Source organism: Phacochoerus africanus, chromosome 4 (assembly GCF_016906955.1).
Source record: "Phacochoerus africanus isolate WHEZ1 chromosome 4, ROS_Pafr_v1, whole genome shotgun sequence".
Taxonomy (NCBI): domain Eukaryota; kingdom Metazoa; phylum Chordata; class Mammalia; order Artiodactyla; family Suidae; genus Phacochoerus; species Phacochoerus africanus.
This window is the reverse complement of record NC_062547.1, coordinates 48,972,900-48,993,413: the sequence shown is the minus strand read 5'-3', so window position 1 is coordinate 48,993,413 and position 20,514 is coordinate 48,972,900. Positions and strand designations below refer to the sequence as shown.

Sequence of the window (20,514 nt, the reverse complement as noted above, 5' to 3'; positions counted from 1 at the left end):
TTCTTTCCTTTCGTTTCCTTTTTTCTTTTTCTTTTTCTTTTAAATGGCCACACCTGTGGCATATGGAAGTTCTCAGACCAGGGGTTGAATCCATGCTATAGTAGCAATCTAAGCCACTGCAGTGACATTGCCAGATCCTTAGCCTGCTGAGCCACAAGGGAACTCCAGTGTGTTTCTTAATTTTGTAATTATATGTGATTTTCCAAATTATTTTTATTGATATTTAAATATTTATTAATATTTAATTTATTGATATCCTAATTTATTTTTTATTGATAGTGAAAGAAAGTATTCTATATGATACCATTCTTTTGAAATTTGTTGAGAGTGGCTTTATGATATAGCCCAGTAGCAGGTCAGTTTTTATGATGATTCTGCATGTGCTTTAAAAATACATATTTGCAGAAGTTCCTGTTGTGACTCAGTGGTAATGAACCTGACTAGTATCCATGAGGATGCTGGTTGGATCCCTGGCCCTGCTCAGCAGTTTAAGGATCTGGTGTTTTCGTGGGCTGTGGTGTAGGTAGAAGATGTGGCTCAGATCTGGTGTTGCTGTGGCTGTGGTGTAGGCTGGCAGCTGCAGGTCTGGTTCCATCCATAGCCTGGGAACTTACATATGTTGCAGGTGCAACCCTAAAAAAGAAAAAAAAAAAAACGAGAAAAAATTTTGTGATTTTGATTTTTATTATTAGATTCTTTTCTAGGAATTCTGTTTGGTCCTTTAAAAAGTCTGCTAATTGCTAACATCTACTTATGAATTCAGAGTTTTTTTTTTTTTTTTTTAAATTTCTGGAAGCATGTTGTTTCTTTTATATTGTGGCTGGTAATTTCAATATTGAAACTTTTACATGTGTCATCTGCTTCATTTTATTCTTTGCTGACTCTCGCTTATGGTGCCTTTATCCTTATGTATTTAGTGGGTTTTTTAAAATATAATTTCAAACTCTTCATTTGTCTTGTAATTATGAGAATAATTTTTATGAAAATTATTTGTGCTTTGGAATACAGATGGCTTCTTGCAAAAGAAAATTGTTATTGCTTCTGCCATGTACCTGTGAGTACTGCTATTCTAGAGCCATTTTCAAAGTAATTCTTAACTTGTGTTTTTTCATATCATTCAGATAGTGTGAATTGGGCCCGCAAATCAGCACGAGGGACAGTCTGACTACACATTCTCAAGAGTACCACCCCCACCCCATATTCCACTGCTGCTGCACTCCACTCCAAGTTGTTTTTTTTGTTTTTTTTTTTTTTTTTTTGTCTTTTTAGAGCTCCACCCATAGCATATGGAGATTCCCAGGCTAGGGGTTGAATTGGAGCTACAGCTGCCGGCCTACGCCACAGCCACAACACCGTGGGATCCAAGCCACGTCTGCGACCTATATGTCTGCTCATGGCAATGCCGGAACCATGCAATGCCAGAACCTTAGCTCACTGAACTAAGCCAGGAAGCAAACCCACATCCTCAATGGATACTAGTCAGGTTCATTACCACCGAGCCATGACGGGAACTCCCACTCCAAGGTTTAAAACAGGCAGTCTTCTTTTTTTTTTTTTTTTGTCTTTTCTAGGGCCGCTCCTGCGGCATATGGAGGTTCCCAGGATAGGGGGCTAATCAGAGCTGTATCTGCCGGCCTACACCAGAGCCACAGCAACACGGGATCTAAGCCACATCTGTGACCTACACCACAGCTCACGGCAATGCCAGATCCTTAACCCACTGAGCAAGGTCAGGGATGGAACCCACAACCTCATGATTCCTAGTCAGATTCGTTTCCACTGTGCCACGACAGGAACTCCCAGGCAGTCCTCCTTTAGTCTCTAGAAAAAGAGATGTGGAAGAATAGTAGCATAGGCGAATGTCTTATTTTTAAATTAAACTTTTCATTTTGAGATAATTGTAGATTCACCTATAGTTGTGAGAATTAAAGAGAAATATCATGTACTCTACTCAGTTTCCCCTAATGATAGTATCATATAAACTAAAGTACAGTGTAACATCAAGATGTTGGCATTGGAGTTCCTGCTGTGGTACAGTGGATTAAGAGTCCTATTGCAGTAGCTTGGGTGGCTACAGAGGCACGGGTTTGATCCCTGACCTGGTGCAGTGGGTTAAGGATCTGGTGTTGCCATGGTTGTCGCATGGATTGCAGCTATCGCTCAGATTCAGTCCCTGGCCTAGGTACTTTCCTATACTGCAGGTGCAGGGGGAAAAAAGATGTTGGCACTGTACAGTCAAGATACAGAACATTTTTCATTTTCACAAGGATCTCTCTTTTTTTTTGGGCGGGGGGTGCTTTGTAGGGCCACATGTGCGGCGTATGAAGGGTACTAGTCAAGGGGTTGAATCAGAGCTACAGCAGCCGGCTTACGCCACAGCCACGCCAGATCTGAGCCGTGTCTGTGACCTACACCACAGCTCACAGCAACGCTGTATCCTTAACCCATTGAGTGAGGCCAGGGATCAAACCCGAAACTTCATGGTTCCTACATGGTTCCTAGTCAGATTTGTTTCCACTGCAGCAACAAGGGGAACTCCAAGGATCTCTCATTTTGCCCTTTTATTACCACACTGACTTGCTTCCCACTCCCAGCCCCTCTTTAATCCCTAGCAATCGTTAATCTCTTCTACATTTCTATACTCAGTCACTTAAAAAATGTTCTTTGAAAAAGGAGTCTTGGGAGTTCCTCTTGTGGTACAGCAGAAATGAATCCAACTAATATCCATGAAACGAATCGAACTAATATCCATGAGGATGCAGGTTCAATCCCTGGCCTCGCTCACTGGGTTGTGGATCCGGCGTTACTGTGAGCTGTGGTGTAGGTCTCAGATGTGGCTCAGATCCTTCATTGCTGAGGCTGTGGCAGCTGTAGCTCCTGTTTCACCCCTAGCCTGGGAACTTCTATGTGCTGTAGGTGTGGTGTCTAAAAAGATCAAAAAAAAAAAAAAAAAAAAGGAGTCTTACTGTATGCAACCTTTGGATATGGCTTTTTATACTTAATATATAAAATTTTTGTAGGTACATTCAGGTATTGCATATATCAATAGTTTGTTCCTATTATTAATGTCCATGGTATGGATATACCAGTTTTTTTAACCCAGTTAGCTGTTAAAGGACATCTGGATTATTAGCAGTTTTTGGATATTATGAATAGAGCTGTTATAAATTTCATGTATGGACTTTTGTGTGAACATAATTCTTCATTTCTCTGTGATAATGTTGAAGAATGTAGTTGCTGGGTTGTATGGTAGTTTCATATTTAGTTTTTTCAGAAATTTTCATATGGTTTTCTAGAATAGCTGTACCATTTTTACATTCCCAGCAGGAAAGTATGAGAGATCCAGTTTTTTGGCATCCTTGCCAGCATTTGGTGTTGCCACTATTTTTAATTTTAGCCATTCTGATAGATGTGTGGTAGTATCTCATTGTGGTTTAATTTGTATTTGTCTAATGGCTGTCTTTTCATGTGCTGATTTGCCATCTGTTCATGTCCTTCATTGAAATGTTTCTAACGATTTTTGCTTATGTTTGCTTTTTTATTGTTACGTTTTCAGAGTTCTTTATAGTATAGTATAGATACTAGTCCTTTGTCGATTATGTGGTTTGAAATATTTTCTCCCGTTTAGTATCTTGTCTTTTCATTCCTGACAGAGTCTTTGCAAAGTAGACATTTTCAATTTTGTTGAACAGTTTTTCCTTTTATAAATCATGCCTTTTGGAGTTCCAAAAGGAAATGAATCCAACTAGGAACCATGAGGTTTTGGGTTCGATCTCTGGCCTCGCTCAGTGGGTTAAGTATCTGGCGTTGCCGTGAGCTGTGGTGGTAGGTTGCAGATGTGGCTCGGATCTGGCGTTGCTGTTACTCTGGCGTAGGCCAGCAGAAACAGCTCCAATTAGAGCTTGGGAACCTCTGTATGCCGCAGGTGCGGCCCTATAAAGGACAAGACAAGACACCGTCAAACTCCTGGAAGAGAACAGAGGCAAAACGTTTTCTGACATCAACCTCATGAATATTTTCTCAGGTCAGTCTCCCAAGGCAACAGAAATAAGAGCAAAAATAAACCAGTGGGACCTAATCAAACTGACAAGCTTTTGCACAGCAAAGGAAACCAAGAAGAAAACAAAAAGACAACTTACAGAATGGGAGAAAATAGTTTCAAATGATGCAACAGACAAGGGCTTAATCTCTAGAATATACAAGCAACTTATACAGCTCAATAGCAAAAACCAACAACCCAATGGAAAAATGGGCAAAAGACCTGAATAGACATTTCTCCAAGGAAGATATACAGATGGCCAACAAGCACATGAAACAATGCTCATCATCTTTGATTATTAGAGAAATGAAAATCAAAACTACCATGAGATACCACCTCACACCAGTCAGAATGGCCATCATTAATAAGTCCACAAATAACAAGTCCTAGAGGGATTGTGGAGAAAAGGGAACCCTCCTGCCCTGTTGGTGGGAATGTAAGCTGGTACAGCCACTATGGAGAACAGTATGGAGGTACCTTAGAAATCTATACATAGAACTACCATATGACCCAGCAGTCCCACTCTTGGGCATATATCTGGACAAAAGTCTCCTCAAAAAAGACACATGCACCCTCATGTTCATTGCAGCTCTATTCACAATAGTCAAGACATGGAATCAACCCAAATGTCCATCGACAGACGATTGGATTAGGAAGATGTGGTGTATGTACACAATGGAATACTACTCAGCCATAAAAAAGAACAACAGAATGCCGTTTGCAACAACATGGATGGAACTAGAGACTCTCGTACTGAGTGAAATCAGTCAGAAAGAGAAAGACAAATACCATATGATATCACTTATAACTGGAATCTAATATACAGCATAAATGAACGTTTCTACAGAAAAGAAAATCATAGACTTGGAGAATATACTTGTGACTGCCCAGGGGGAGAGGGAGGGAATGGGAGGGATCGGGAGTTTGGGGTTAACAGATGCAAACTATTGCTCTTGGAATGGAGTAGCAGTGAGATCCTGCTGTGTAGCATTGAGAACTGTGTCTAGATACTTACATCGCAACACAACAATGGGAGGAAAAAGTATGTATACATGTATATGTAACTTGGTCCCCATACTATATAGGAGGAAAAAATAAATAAATGAATAAATAAATGAAAAAAAAATCATTTGGGCATATCCGTGTGAATCTCTACCTTGTTCCATTGATCTCTGTGTTGTCCCTCTACCAATACCATGTAGTCTTGATTACTGTCACTGTCTAGTAATTCCTAAAATTGAGTAGACTGATTCCTCTCACTTTATCTTTTTAGGTAGTTTGGTTCCTTTGCCTTTTCATATACACTTTGGAATAATCTTGTCTGTATTTTCAAAACACCATGCTGGGCTTTTGATTGGACTTGTTTTAAAACTTGTATTTTTAGGGAGTTCCCTCGTGGCTCAGTGGTTAAGGATTTGGCATTGTCACTGCTGTGACTTTGGTTACAGCTATAGTGGTAAGGGTTTGATCTCTGGCCCTGGGAAATTCCATGTGTCATGAGTGTGGCCAAAACAAACAGAAGCAAATCTGTATTTTTTTAAACTTGTATTTTTACTTGGAAAGAACTGATACCTTTACTATTTTGAGTCTTCCAGTGTGAGAATACATTATATCTCACCACTTATTTTAGATCTTCTGTTATCCTATATGAGCATAGAATACATAAATTATATGATTTCACTTCCTCTAAATTTGAAATTTGTTTTATGGCCTGGAATATGGCCTGTCTTGGAATATGTTCCAAATGCATCTGAAGAGAATGCATATGCTATTCTTTTTGGTGGGAATGTTTTACAAATGGTGATTAGATACTGTTAGTTGATGGTACTATTTTTTTTTTTTTCTGTGATCTTGCTGATTTTCTGTGTAGTTGTTATAGCAGTTGTAGAGAGAGAGGTATTGGAGTCTTCTAATAATTGTAGATTTATTTAATTCTTCTTTGAGTTATAGAAATTTTGGCTTCACATATTTTACAGCTCTGTTTGGTTCAATCACATTTAGGATTGCTATGCCTTCTTAATGGATGGACCTTTTTATCATTATAACTATCTTTGATAGTTTTCTTAGTTCTGAGGTCACTTTAACTAATATTAATTAAAAAAAAATTTTTTTTTGGCCCCAACCATGGCATGTGGAAGCTCCCAGGCCAGGGATTGAATCTGTGTTGCAGTTGTGACCCACATCATACCTGTGGCAATTCTGGCTCCTTAACCTGCTGTGCCACAAGGGAACTTCCTAACTAATATAAATGTTTTAAATTAGCTCTTTTTTGATTGATGATTTCATGGAATGTTTTCCCCTCCTTTACTTTCATAGTAAGTATCTTATGTGAAATATATCTTATATGTAAATTTAAGATATTTCATGTGTATCATATATTTGACATAATATGTATTATTTATGTGTGTATACCTTTGTATGTGTAGGTGTGTGTTTCTTAGAGACAGCATATAGTTTTTTTGTTTTGTTTTGTTTTAGGGCCACACCTGCAGCATATGGAAGTTCCCAGGCTAGGGATTGAATCAGAACTATAGCTGCCAGCCTATACCATGGCCACAGCCAGGTTTGATCTGTGTCTGTGATCAACACTACAGCTTACCGCAACACCAGATCCTTAGCCCACTCAGCAAGGCCAGGGATCGAACCTGCATCTTCATGGATACTAGTTGGATTTGTTACCACTGCACCACCATAGGTTTGAGACATCATATAGTTTTAATTTACTCTCCCAAATCTTTTAATTGGTATAATTAGGTCATTTATATTTAAGGTAATGTTAGAACATATGTCTGCCATTTTATTTTCTGTTTATTTTTTGGTTTTCATTTTTCTCTTGTCTTACTACTTTCCTGTGTGTTATTTGCGTATTTTAAAAAATTCAGTTATTTTTTTATAATTTATAATTATAAAATTTATTTTTTATAATTTATAATTACCCATAGTGATTTGGGTTATATCCCTTTATAATAGCTTTTTTAGTGGTTCCTCTGTTTATTTATATCAGTTTATCATAGTCTACTGGTGTCATTATTTTACCAGTTTAATTGAAGTGAAGAAACATTACCTTCTTCTGTGTATCATTAACCTCTCCTATTTACAATTGTATTAAATATTTCCTCTACATGTATTTATAACCACATTAAGCAGTCTCTTCATTTTAATTTCACTAGTCAAACATTTAATAAAAACTCAAGAGGAGATGAAAAGTGTATTTAGCCATATTTTGCTGTGTTATTTTTTCTTTCCTGGTGTTCTAAAATTCCCTTTTATCATTTCCTTTTTGTTTAGAGAATTTCCTATAGCTGTTTCTCTAGGGTATTTCTCTTGGAGACAGATTCTTTTAGTTTACCTTTATCTGAGCATGTCTTAAATTCTGCTTGGTTACTAAAGTAATTTCTGGGTCTTTTTTTTTCTTTTTTGCATGTGTGTGTGTGCACGTGCGCGTGTGTGTGTGCTTTTTAGGGCTGCACCTATGGCATATGGAAGTTCCCAGGCTAGGGGTCAGATGGGAGCTACAGCTGCTGGCCTACACCACCACAACAGCAACTTCAGATCCCCAACGCACTGAGAGAGGCCAGGGATCGAACCCATATCCTCATGGATACAGCAACACAAGGTCCGAGTTGCATCTGCAGCTGTACCATAGCCCACAGCAATGTCGGATCCTTAACCCAGTGAGCGAGGCCAAGGATCAAACCCGAAACCTCATGGTTACTAGTTGGATTCGTTTCCACTGAGACACTCTGGGAACTCCCCTTGTTTTGTTTTGGTTTTTTTTTTTGCTTTTTAGGACTGCACCCTTGGCATATGGAAGTTCCTAGGCTAGGGGTCGAATCAGAACTATAGCTGCCAGCCTACGCCACAGCCACAGCAATATGGGATGGGAGCCGCATCTGTGACCTACACCACAGTTCATGGTAGTGTCAGATCCCTGACCCACTGAGTGAGGCCAGAAAACCTGCATCCTCATGGATACTAGTTGGATTCATTTCCAATGTGCCACAACAGGAGCTCCTCTGGATCATTCTTGAAGGGCATTTTTTTGATTGTAGGATTCTAAGTTAACAGTGATTTTCTGTGAGCACCTGAAAAAATCTTAAGCAACTTCCTTCTGGTCTTCTTGGTATCTGATAAGAAAGTTGCCCTACTTTATAGTCTCTCTGTGTGTGTTTGTGTGTGTGTGAGAGAGAGTGATTTTTTTTCCCCCACTTTATCTCATTTTTGATAGTTTCTATTGCTGTGTCTTCAAATGCTTTTAATCTTTTTTGGGGGAGAGTCATTTTAAAGTTTTATTGAACTATAGTTGACTTACAACATTGTGATAATTTCTGCTGTACAGCAAAGTGATTCAATTATACATGTACACATATTCATTCTCTTTCATTTTCTTTTCCCACATAGATTGTCACAGAATATTGGGTAGAGTTCTCTGTGCTATATAGTAGGTGCTTTTAGCCTTTTGTTCAGTGGTACCTAATCTGTCAATACTGTCCATTGTACATTTCATTGCAGACATTATACTTTTCATCTCTAAAAATTTCAGTTGAAGCTTTCATGTATCTTTCATGTTTTCCCTTTATAGACTTTTCTGTACCTTCTTGAAATAATAGAATATTGACTTTTTGTATTCTTATCTACTAATTCTATCATCTGTATCATATCTGGGTCAGTTTTGATTGTTTGATTTTTTTCCCTAGTTATGGGTCTTCATTTCCAATTTTTATGCATGCCTTTTTATTTTGGATTGGTTGCCAGACACCGAGTTTTACATTGCTGGGTGCTGAATATTTTTTATTTTCATAGATATTCTTGAGCTTTGTTCACTCATAAAGCTATTTTACTTGTAAACATTTTGATCCTTTTGAGACTTGCTTTTGAAAAGTTTTGTGAAATGGGACCAGGATAGCCTTTAGACTAGGCCTGATTTGGTCCCACTACTGAGACAGTACTTCTCTGAATACTCTTACCTGATGCCTGTGTACTATGAGATTTTTTTTTTCTCACTCTGGCTGGTGAGCTCCAGGGATTCTTTCCTGTGATTCTTTCCACTGCCTCAGGTAGTTTCACATGTATATGCTGATGAGCTGAGCACTCGAGGAAGAACACTGCAGAACTCTGGAGCGTGCCATTTGCACAGCTTTCTTCTCTTTAGTATTCTGCATGGTAAATTCTAGCTGAATTGATCCACTTGCACTTTCAACCTCATCTCTTCAACTCATGGAGATTGCTGAACTCTAGCTAGGTTTTCTCTCCCTGCACTGCAGCCTGGAAGGTAGCTTATTTTGTTTATATTTTCACAGGGATCACTGTCTTGTGTTGCCTGTTGTTTAGTAGTATTTCAAAACTATTGTTTCATGTATTTTGTCCTTTTTTTTTTTTTTCCTGGTTAATGTGGGGAGGGTAAACCCAGTCTGCTATTTCATCTTGCCTCATAGTGGAAGTTTTTTGGAGTTACCAATAAACAAGTAAATTATAAACATTTGAGCAAAGCTAGACTGGGACATCTTGTTCTGCTCTGCTAGGCATCAGTTGGGACATCTAAAAGGCTGGGGGCTGGAATCATTTCACTACTTCTTCGTATGTACGGTGGTTGATGCTGGTTGCCAGATGGGATCTCATTTGGCTGTGGCTGAAATATTTACACATGACCTCTACATGTGACTGCTTGGCTACTGTACAGCATAGTGGCCGGGTTCCAAAGGTAAGCATCTGAGAGTCAGGAGGAAGCTGTACTGCCTTTTGTAGCCCAGCCTTGAAAGTCATGTTGTGAATAGCACAAGGTCATTAGGGCTGGTCCATATTAAAAAGGACTGAGGAGTTCCCATCATGGCACAGTGGTTAACGAATCTGTCTAGGAACCATGAGGTTGTGGGTTCGATCCCTGGACTCGCTCAGTGGGTTAAGGATCCAGTGTTGCTGTGAGATGTGGTGTAGGTTGAAGACGCGGCTCAGATCCTGCGTTGCTGTGGCTCTGGTGTAGGCCAGCAGCTACAACTCCTATTAGACGCCTAGCCTGGGAACCTCCATATGCTGCGGGTGTGGCCCTAGAAAAGACAAAAAATAAAAAATAAATAAGAAGGACCGAAATTACACTCCCATTCTTGCTTGGAGGCATGTCAGAGCATCTGTGGACACATATTAAAGCTAACACAGTGATGTTTGAGCCAAAGAAGGTAAAGATATTTAAAGGAAGAGCTTCCCAGCTGTGGTGTACAGAAATACAAAGACTGAGGCTGGTAGATACCTGGTAGATTTATTTACTGTTGAGTTCCTCCTGTACAGTGTCAAATTCTTGAAGAGTAAATAGCAGTGAGTTGTAGTTTAATTCTTATTTTGAGGAAGAGGTAGCCTTTTAGCCCCCTATATCAAAAAATTTAAAAATCAGTGCATAACTTATGATTTAGTAATTCTTTCTTTGGGAACTAATCTTCAGATAAAATATTATACACATAAGCAAAGCTGTAGTGAAAGTTTGAAGGTGTCTAAATGCCCATTAATAGCTGATTAGTTAAATGAATTATGATTTGCACATGTAATGAAACATTGCAGTTTTTAAACTAAATATTTTGGCCAAGAAAGATTGGGTGAGTATGAGGGAAAAGGAGCAAAATTCAGTGATAGTGTTCAGATCAGCTATACTTTAATAATAATAATTTTAAAAGGGATACAAAATACAAAAAAAAAGGAAAGAAAAAGGGCATTTATCTATTGAAAATAGTCTTTATAGAAACTAATAATCTCCAGTGTTTTTGAGTTTGCAGATTGTTATTCATTAACATTATATTGGTAACAACTAAAAAATGTAAATATTAAACAAACAAATGATAGTGTTCAGAATGATCCTTTTTGGTTTATAATTGTTATGTAATATATGCATAAAATGGAGAGGGATCTGATAGGATATATATCAGATTGTTAATAATTGCTGTAGGGGTTATTTTAGAGTTGCTTGTCAAAAAACTAGGAGTTCCTGCTGTGGGGCAACAGGATCGACTGTGTCTCTGCAGTGGCGGAGATGTAGGTTTGATTCCTGGCCCATCATAGTGGGTTAAGGATCTGACGTTGCTGCAGCTGTGACATAGGTTGCAGCTCCAGCTCAGATTCAGTCCCTCACCTGGGTGTTCCATATGCCTCAGGACAACTGAGAAAAAAAAAACAAAAAAAAAACCCGCAAAGAACTATGTATTACTGTTATGATAGAAATACTTCTATTGTAAAAGCAAATAATGTAAAATTTTTTGTTGATGTAGAATAGTATCTAATAGTAATTAAAAAGCACCTTTTAAAGCAATATATTGGTTTCTTTTCATTAAACAAGGTAGAGGAAAACAAAATTTGTACAGAAAAAGTGTTGTAAAATCAAGATTTTTTAAGAGATTACCTCTTTTTTTTTTCTTTACTAGCTATTTTTTATTGTAAAATAAAATACAGGAAAGTTTCATGACATTTTGTTGGATAACAAACTCTAGCCATTTTGGTCATTCCAGAGAAAGGCACAGAAAGGGGTTCATGCCACTGCCTGGTCTGGGGCTTGTATACGCTATTCTTATTGCCATCTCATTGTGGGTCTTAGTTAAGGGATTATCTATTGACTATAGGTTATCTTTATTTTTATATTTTCTTAATTAGCTGAAGTAAGCTTGTCTTAAAATATGGAGGAGATTTATAATAAAGCAAAATTGCTGTAAGGGGTAATGTTAAGTAGCTTTACTTTAAGAATATTCATCATGTGAAAAATCCACATTTATAAACTAGCAAAATCAGGGATCTTTTGGTTTCTTTTCAGAGTTTCTTTAATGGTCTCAAAATAGTGACTTAGAAAGATAAATACTGTATGATCTTACTTATACGTGAAGTCCAAAAAACTGAACTCATAGCAACAGAGAACAGATGGGTAATTGCCAGAGGTGGGGGATGGGAGTTGGGGAAACAGGTGAAGGTGGCCAAGAGGTACAAACTTCCAGTTATAAGATAAATAAGTTCTGGGAGTTCCCATCATGGCTCATTGGTTAATGAATCCAACTAGGAACCATGAGGTTGCTGGTTCGATCCCTGGCCTTGCTCAGTGTGGGTTAAGGATCTGGTATTGCCGTGAGCTGTGGTGTAGACTGCAGATGCGGCTTGGATCCTGCGTTGCTGTGGCTGTGGCATAGGCTCTGATTCGACCCCTAGCCTGGGAACCTCCATATGCCACTGGTGTGGCCCTAGAAAGGGCAAAAAGACAAAAAAAAAAAAAGTTCTGAACGTAATGTATAATGTAGTGGCTGTAGTTAACAGTACTATATTGTATATTTGAAAGTTGCTAAGAGAATAGAACTTAAAAGTTCTCATCACAAAGACAAAAACATTTTTAACTGTGTGAGATGATGGGTGTTAACTAAACTTATTGTAATTAATCATTTTGCAATATATATATTGCCAGTGTTGTACGTTAATTATATCTCAATAAAACAAAATATGTGACTTAGAACATTTGATTTACACACAGTTCTTCAGCTACAACTCTGTTAAATGTTGTTTTCCATGTTAATATTCTTCTTTATTACATAACATTGGTTTTATAACCTTACAAGAATAATTGAGGCCTAAGATTAAAATTATGGGACGTTCCATTGTGGCTCTGCGGGTTAAGTATCTGATATTGCTGCAGCCGATGGCACAGGTTGCACTGCAGCACGGGCTTGCTCCCTGGCCCAAGAACTTCCACATGCCATGAGTGCAGCCAACAAACAATTACACATATATTTTGTGAATAAAATTATAGATGATGCAATAATACTTTAATTCATAATATTTTGTTGCAAAAATGTATATAGGTTAATTTTTCTCATTTCAATGTCTTAGCCTCTTCATTTTGGAGAAATAATTTGAAATTCATTTTGTTCTTATATACCATAGGATGTGTTTTGGAGATGCAGACAAAATATCTTTGATGAAATGAAGAAGAAATTTTTACAGGTAGACTGCTGATATAATTGCTTTAGTGTGATAATCAGCAGAGCAAGTAACAGCATGTTAGAATTTTTATTTGATAACAAGGCATGTCTTAAGTTTTATGCTTGTTTGGCTATTTTAGTTCTACCTGATTTTAATAATAAGTCACCTTAAATGAATATATGTCTGATAGTCCTTTGTTTTTAATAAGTAAATTAGGTGGAAAGCTGGTATAAAAACTGTGGAACCATTTGTTTTGACTTTTGGGTATGATAGTTATCTATTTTTTACAGAAATATTTATTTTCTGAAATATTAATAGTGCTTGAATTAAGTCATTTAATGATTTATAGAATCAAAACCTAGAAATCTTATTTGAAGAATTAAAACTGTTACTTTCCTGACAGTCTGTATGCACTACAAACTAAGCATTCTTGTAATGTAGCATCCCATTCTGACCTTTAGTTAATGCCTCATTTTTCTCAGGTTCCTTTACCTGTAAGTTCAGGGTTCCTTATTTAATCTCTTCTGTCTTCTCCAGGTGATCTGTGGCAAGAAACCACTTAGAGAAAGATCATGGGGCATTAGCATTTGCCCAGGTTGGGGTGAAGTGGAGGGAGGATCTTAAAAATAAAATAATGTTCTTTTTTTTCATGTAAGTTAGGACGACTCCCAACAGTACCCTAGGAATTGTTACTTATTAAGGTAAAAGTGCACAATCTGAATGTGGCTGATAAAATTTAATACATTTCAATCAGCAAAAGTATTTACACCATTATTTGTTTCTTTTTAAATCTATAGTAGTATATTAACCATGAACTGTGTATATCCAGAAGGCCTAATTTCTTAGCTCATAGCAGTTCCTATACCAAGGAGTAGATGAAATGGGCACTGTGTGTGTGTGTGTGCGTGTGTATTTTTAAATTTACAACCGTAATCTTATCATTTGTAATAACATTGAAAGGAACAAAGTCTTGAGAGAAAAATGGGTTGACTGTTAAATTTTGAGTAAAGCAGTCCCTCTATAATGTTTTAAAATTCTTCATATTATATTTTTTTCTTAGAAAAATCTTAGTCTTGTTAACTTTGAATTTCGTTTGTTTTCTGCATGCTAATGCCATTCTAAATATATGCATTAATTATACACCTCATTTTGTCTTTTTTAATAAGAAATGCCTAGTATTTTTTTTTATAAAACAAAAATTATGATATTTAACTTCAGAGAACTCAGATTTGAACTTAAAATTGTTAGGAATGCCAAGGAAAGGGAACAAGATGACCTAAGAGTCACATACGCCTTTAGTAAGCTCTGAGATTCCATACAGCCATCTGTGTTGGTCACTTCTAGATGTTCCTAGCAGTGACCCTACCATCTTTAGAACAAAAAATGTGTTCTCAGTGTTTTTATCCCCATATGTTTTACCTTTTGTAAATAAACTGTCATTTTTGTTCGTTTTGTTTTTTTTTCAAGGATTCTTTTTTAGACTTTGCTAGGAAATCTGGCTTTGTTTCTGCAGTGAGCACAGACAAATAAAAAGCACTGTTTTAGCATATAGTGTCATATAACTACTGTTGACTTTCCCCTATTCTCAGAAGTGTGGTATTGCTGTGAGTTACCCACAAAATAAGTAGTTTTAATTTTATACCTTTTTGTAATTGGCTAGATTTCCTGTATAGAGAACATTATGCTCTGGACTCACCTAAGATATATTAAATATTTCTCCAGTAGAATATGCTTTAGGCTTTTGTAATGCTTTGTACTTATTTTCTCTTGCCTGCTTTCTCCTATTTATTATATAACTTTTTTTCATTCAAAGATTGTGCTCCTTTCCCTAAATCATGATATGTCTTCAGATGCCTTACCTTAATGTTATAGTACTTAAATTAACAAACACCCCCACCCAGCTAACACCACTATCAACACATTCTTCCCAACTATCACTTACATATGCTTAAATGTATTTAGGTATGTTTTTGTTATCTATTATTATGGAACAGCCTACCCCAAAACTTAGTGGCTTAAAACTGCTAGTTTATTTGCTCACAATTTTATGGAATGGGATTTGGGCAAAGGCTCAGCCACTGAGTTTTTCTGTTCCACATGGCATCATCTGGGATCATTACTTGGCTACATTTGGCTGGTGACTGGCTCTGGATGGCATGTCTAAGGCTTTTCTCACTCATCAAGCAGCCAGGTGCTCCACTAAGTGGCCACTTTCTCTCTGTATGGATTGTTCAGGTTTTAACACAGTGTGGTGGTCCCAGGGCAAAGGGATATCTTTTGCCTGGCTGGCTTATAAAAGGGGAACAGTCCAAGAGATGCAAAAGTAGAACTTTCTTGCTTTAAATCACACAGTATCACTTGTATCATATTCTTTTGCCCCTAGTTGGTTACAAGGCCGGCCCAGATTCATGGGAAGAGATAAAAGAAAGAGTGGGAAAGAATTTTTATCCATGTTTAATTCACCTCAAGATGATTTTGTTTTTTGCTTTAGTCACAAGTAGGGCCAATCACAGGTAGAACTCCAAAGAAATTAAGAAGAAAGATAACATCCCTGTTTTCCCAATTCTAAGAAATAATTTTTATTAACATTTAAGTATTTTAGAAATCTGTATGCTTAATATAATATTGTAGAGTTTTTTTTCTCTTGAAAAACTATAATGAAATTATTGTTGGTACACCTTATGGATGAAATGTTAAAATTGAAAAAAAATTTTTTTTCTTAATAGTTCCGAAACTGGAAAGGAGGGGGAGGAGAGTTTGCCTTAGTATAATTAGTGTTGGCAATAGTGGTAGCACAAATTTAGATGTAGTCCATGGAAAACAGCCACATACTAGATTAAATTAGGACTAAAATAGGGGCCAGAAGGTTGAGTATAAAGTAATAATATTTACATGTGGCTAGCTTAGACCTTTAAAGAAGAGCAGAGCTTTCCATTTATTTAAATTATCCTAGAACTGAATTTAAGAGTAATAGGGGATTGGCTCAGAAATTCTTATGGGAATCTTAGGGAAACAGAGGAGCATACATATCACAAAACTATTTCTCAAGTGTAATAAAGTCTAGCCTAAGAGGCAGTAAAATAAAATTGATGGAACAAATTATTATTAATTTATGTAATAAAATACTATTCAGTTGTTAAAATGATGAGTTAGAAAAAGTTTGACAAGGAAAGACTGCATGATATAAGTAAAGAAAAAAGTTACCAAATAGCATGTATATCCTAACTAAACATTTGTGTTTAAAAAGTGTGCATGTATGTATCTGTGTGGGTATGCATAGAAAAAATATTTGGAAGAATATACACCAAAATGTTAATAGTTATCTATTTGTTATGAATTACAGATGATTTCCACTTTTTTCTTTTTACTCTTCCTGTTTTAAAAAAAGGAGCAAAATTACTTATGTGCATTGCACAGAAAAGAAAGCTGTTGTCATTGAAAAGAGTAAAAGGCATACGTGAGATTAAAATTTGTGTTTATTATAGTACATTCATTCTTCAGATGAGATTCCATCAGGGATAATTTCACCCACATCTTCGGATGGAAGTACAGGAGGCTGGAGCCCCTGTACCTTAAATACCATATTTAAGGAAAGAACCAGGAACTGCTAATGTCTGGCTATATGATGTTGACACATCACCATTCTCACATGTACTGCTATGTTAGCACTTCTGAGTTCTTATTCTTAGATAGCATCCTCTTCCTCGGATTATCAACTCCAACCTATCTGAAGTTTTAAAATCTGGCCACTGTAGTGTTTTTCACCTGGAAAACTTGAATTTACCTCTGAAGTATACTATTGAAAATATCAAAGTGGATTTTTTAAAAATTATTATTATTATTCTTTTGCTTTTTAGGCCACACCTGTGGGATATGGAAGTTCCCAGGCCAGGGGTCACAATGGATCTACAGCTGCTAGCCTACGCCACAGCTACAGCCACTCAGATCTGAGTCGTGTCTGCAACCTACACCACAGCTCATGGCAACACCAGATCCCCGACCCACTGAGTGAGGCCAGGGATCAAACCTGCATCCTCATGCATACTAGTTGGATTCATTTCCACTGTGCCACAATAGGAACTCCCTACAAGTAGTTCTTTTGTTGTTGAAATTTATTTTGAGTTTCCCTTTTATCTTAGACCAGTGTTTAAGAAAGGTCCACTTTAAGTTTGAGATTAAAATGTATAAAATCATTATAAGCGTTAATATGAACACCTTAAGTGTGTAACTGAAAACCCCCTCCCCTTTTTTTTGCTCTTTTTCTCTCTCTTTCTTCTTTTGGCTGCCTCATGGCATATGGAGTTCCTGGGTCAGGGATTGGATCTGAGCTACAGTTGTGACGCATGCCACCTCTGTGACAATGCCAGATCCTTTAATCCACTGTGCCAGGTCAGGATCGAATCTGCATCCTGGCCCTGCAGAGGCACCACTGATCCTGTGGCACCACAGCAGGAACTCCTTTTGCTCTTTTTTTGTTATCCGTTTTTTTTTTTTTTTATTTTATTTAAAAGAAGTATTTTTCTTCATTTTAAAGTCGGTTATTGTTGGTAATTATTTGTCTAAAACATAGCACTAGCCAGTCTTTTTTAAACATTATACTTCTATAGCACCTTATTTCTGTTCTAAACTAATTAACTTAACCTTAGTTTAAGTACTCTCTTACAAACCCCAAATTATAGGGGCAGAAACAAATTGTAATTGTATTACTGTACCAAACAAACAGAAAACTCCTTGTGGCTGTGTTGTCTTCAATACAGGTAAATGATAATAACTGTTCCTATTTAAAAATGGATAATATAGAATGAATAAGAAGTTGGGGTTGATCTTATTGTGTTAAAAAAGAGAGGAGTTCCCTTTGTGGCACAGGGGAAACGAATCCGACTAGGAACTGTGAGATTGCAGGTTCAGTCCCTGGCCTTGCTCAGTGGGTTAAGGATCCAGCACTGCCATGAGCTGTGGTGTAGGTCAAAGACGCAGCTCGGATCCCGAGTTGCTGTGGCTCTGGCGTAGGCCAGCAGCAGCAGCTCCGATTAGACCCCTAGCCTGAGAACCTCCATATGCTGCAGGTGCGGCCCTAAAAAGACAAAAGACAAAAGAGAGAGAGAGAGATCCAGTCTCGTATACAGCACCAATTTGTATAGTTCTTGTTTCTGCAAAGTCGTTTATAGTGGTTATAAGAGGTCCCTCAAGTAAATGACTACTACACTTGATGTTGAGGGAAAGGAAGAGATTTACATAATCAGATTTGTGTGTTAAAATACTATCCTGCATTGAAGGAAGATGAGATTGGAGAAGCTATTGCCATTATCTTAGTGTAAGATTCTGATTGCTTCAGGCAGGAGTAAAGAGAAAAGGTAAAGTTTAAGACACATCCAAAGGGTAGAAATGATACAATGTGGTGATTATGTGAGGTGAAGAAGAGGGAGATGAGGAAGATGCTCAGCGCTCCAGTTTCAGCAGTTAGTAGATGATGGTACCATTTATTGAGTTGGTATTGCAGGAGGAGGGAAAGAACTTCTTTAACTAGAGTATCTGATGTAGCCTACTACCCCTGTGGAAAATGGGAAAAAAGTAAGTGTTCTTTAGCAGCTAAGGGAAGGCATAGCTTCTTTGAGAAAGTTTCCTTTGAAGAATTTTTGTCTGATTTACGTACTAGATGAAAAAGAACAAAAGAGAATTTGTGACCTTAATGCTCTTCTACATTTTTCCTTGCTTTTCCTTATTCCTCTGTTGGTGCTAGTCTGCTCGCATAAGCTTGTCAACTCCTAACACACTTTTTTTTTTTTTTTGGTCTTTTTAGGGCCACACTCACGGCATATGGAGGTTCCCAGGCTAGGTGTCTGATCAGAGCTGTAGACACCACAGCCATGGCAACTTGGGATCCAAGCCGAATCTGCAGCCTACACCACAGCTCACAGCAATGCCGGATCCTTAACTCGCTGAGCGAGGCCAGGGATTGCATCTTCATCCTCATGGATTCTAGTCGGGTTCGTTAACCACAGAGCCATGATGGGAACTCTCTAATGGGGCTTTTGTACATTTGGTCTGTGGGTACAGTAGTGTAAAGGTCGGGATGCCTGATTGCCTATGTCCTATAGTTGTGGATTTTGCAGTCTTAGACAATCCTCATTGCATTTCTACACAATTCCCTTCTGTTTCATCAGGAAGCCCAGAAATGCTGTATGTGAGACTGTGCTAACGTGGTAGTAACAAATTTTTAAGGATCAGATTTTGTTATTTTCAATGGAAAACTGCTCAAGCAAACTGTCTTCAAGGGCTTATTGACCATTGATTTGCAGCCTTAAAAGGTGAAAGCACATATCCACAAGAGCAATAGTCGATTCTTAAATGTGCCCCAGTTTTTACAGAGCAAATTTATGGTGTTTTATGTTTGACATATCCATTAGAGTTTGAGACACAAAACAGTAATATTAATGCAGAGAAAATAGTATTTTGTGGATTTTTTGCACCTACTCATAGAAAGTGTGACTAGTTATATTTTGTTTTCCTTCAAAGAGAAATAATATTTATTTTCCTTTTTAATTTCAGATAGAAAATGCTGCTGAAGAACCTAGAGTCTTATGTATAATACAAGATACTACTAATTCAAAGACAGTAAATGAACGGATCACTTTAAATTTACCAGCTTCTACTCCACTCAGAAAGCTCTTTGAAGATGTGGCCAACAAAGTAGGCTACATAAATGGAACCTTTGATTTGGTGTGGGGAAATGGAATCAATACAGCTGATATGGTAAAACTCTAGACTGAAAGTATCTTCCCTTAAGCTGCTAATAATACTATACTATAGCCATTGTTATTATTTTTGTTATTAATGAATATATTAAATCTTGGAATCCCTATTAATATTGTAAGCAAAATTATAGAGCCTTTGTGCAACTCAGTAATTGGATCCCTCTTCATCCCTTTGCCTTCATTCTAGATGCAGCATTTGATTATCTTAAAATTTGCACACTGTCGTTTCATTAGTTTTTTTATTTGTGTAATATGACTATCATAATATTCTATCATCTATAGAAAATTTTCCAACTTTTACTGAATGGAATTATATTCACCTTAAATATTTAAATTAAAAGAAGCAGGATATAAAATCATACGTTTTATAATTTAATTTTTGGAAAAGAAGAAAAAATGTGTATAGAAAGAAAAAGGAATAAAAGGACTTGCACCCCAATATAAGCAGAGATTTTATATTAGTCAAGAGTGGTAAACTCCTGATCAGGAAAGTTGGTGTTACCATGACTTCTGCTTCAGAGATCTCATAGTAAAGCTGTAGAGACAGGTGTGTCAAAAAATAATTAACACTAGAAGTTCTCGTTGTGGCTCAGCAGTAACAAGCCTGACTAGTATCCATGAGGGTGCGGGTTCCATCCCTGGCCTCCCTCAGTGGGTTAAGGATCTGGTGTTGCCCTGAGCTGTGGTGTAGGTTGCAGACACGGCTCGGATCTGGTGTTGCTGTGGCTGTGGTATAGGCCGGCATCTTCAGCTCTGATTAGACCTGTAGCCTCCATATGCCGC

At 37.3% G+C, this 20,514-nt stretch overlaps 1 protein-coding gene across 2 annotated transcripts in view; it reads left to right on the top strand.

Moving 5' to 3' along the window:
• USP47 (ubiquitin specific peptidase 47) overlaps nucleotides 1-20,514 on the top strand; it is a 130,243-nt gene that overhangs the window by 32,108 nt on the left and 77,621 nt on the right. The window contains exons 2-3 of one of the 2 annotated variants that reach the window (XM_047776275.1): nucleotides 12,938-12,997; nucleotides 19,526-19,729. In XM_047776275.1, coding sequence (XP_047632231.1) covers nucleotides 12,938-12,997; nucleotides 19,526-19,729 — 264 coding nt within the window. The remainder of the gene's footprint in view (nucleotides 1-12,937; nucleotides 12,998-19,525; nucleotides 19,730-20,514) is intronic. The other variant, XM_047776276.1, reaches the window with a different exon arrangement.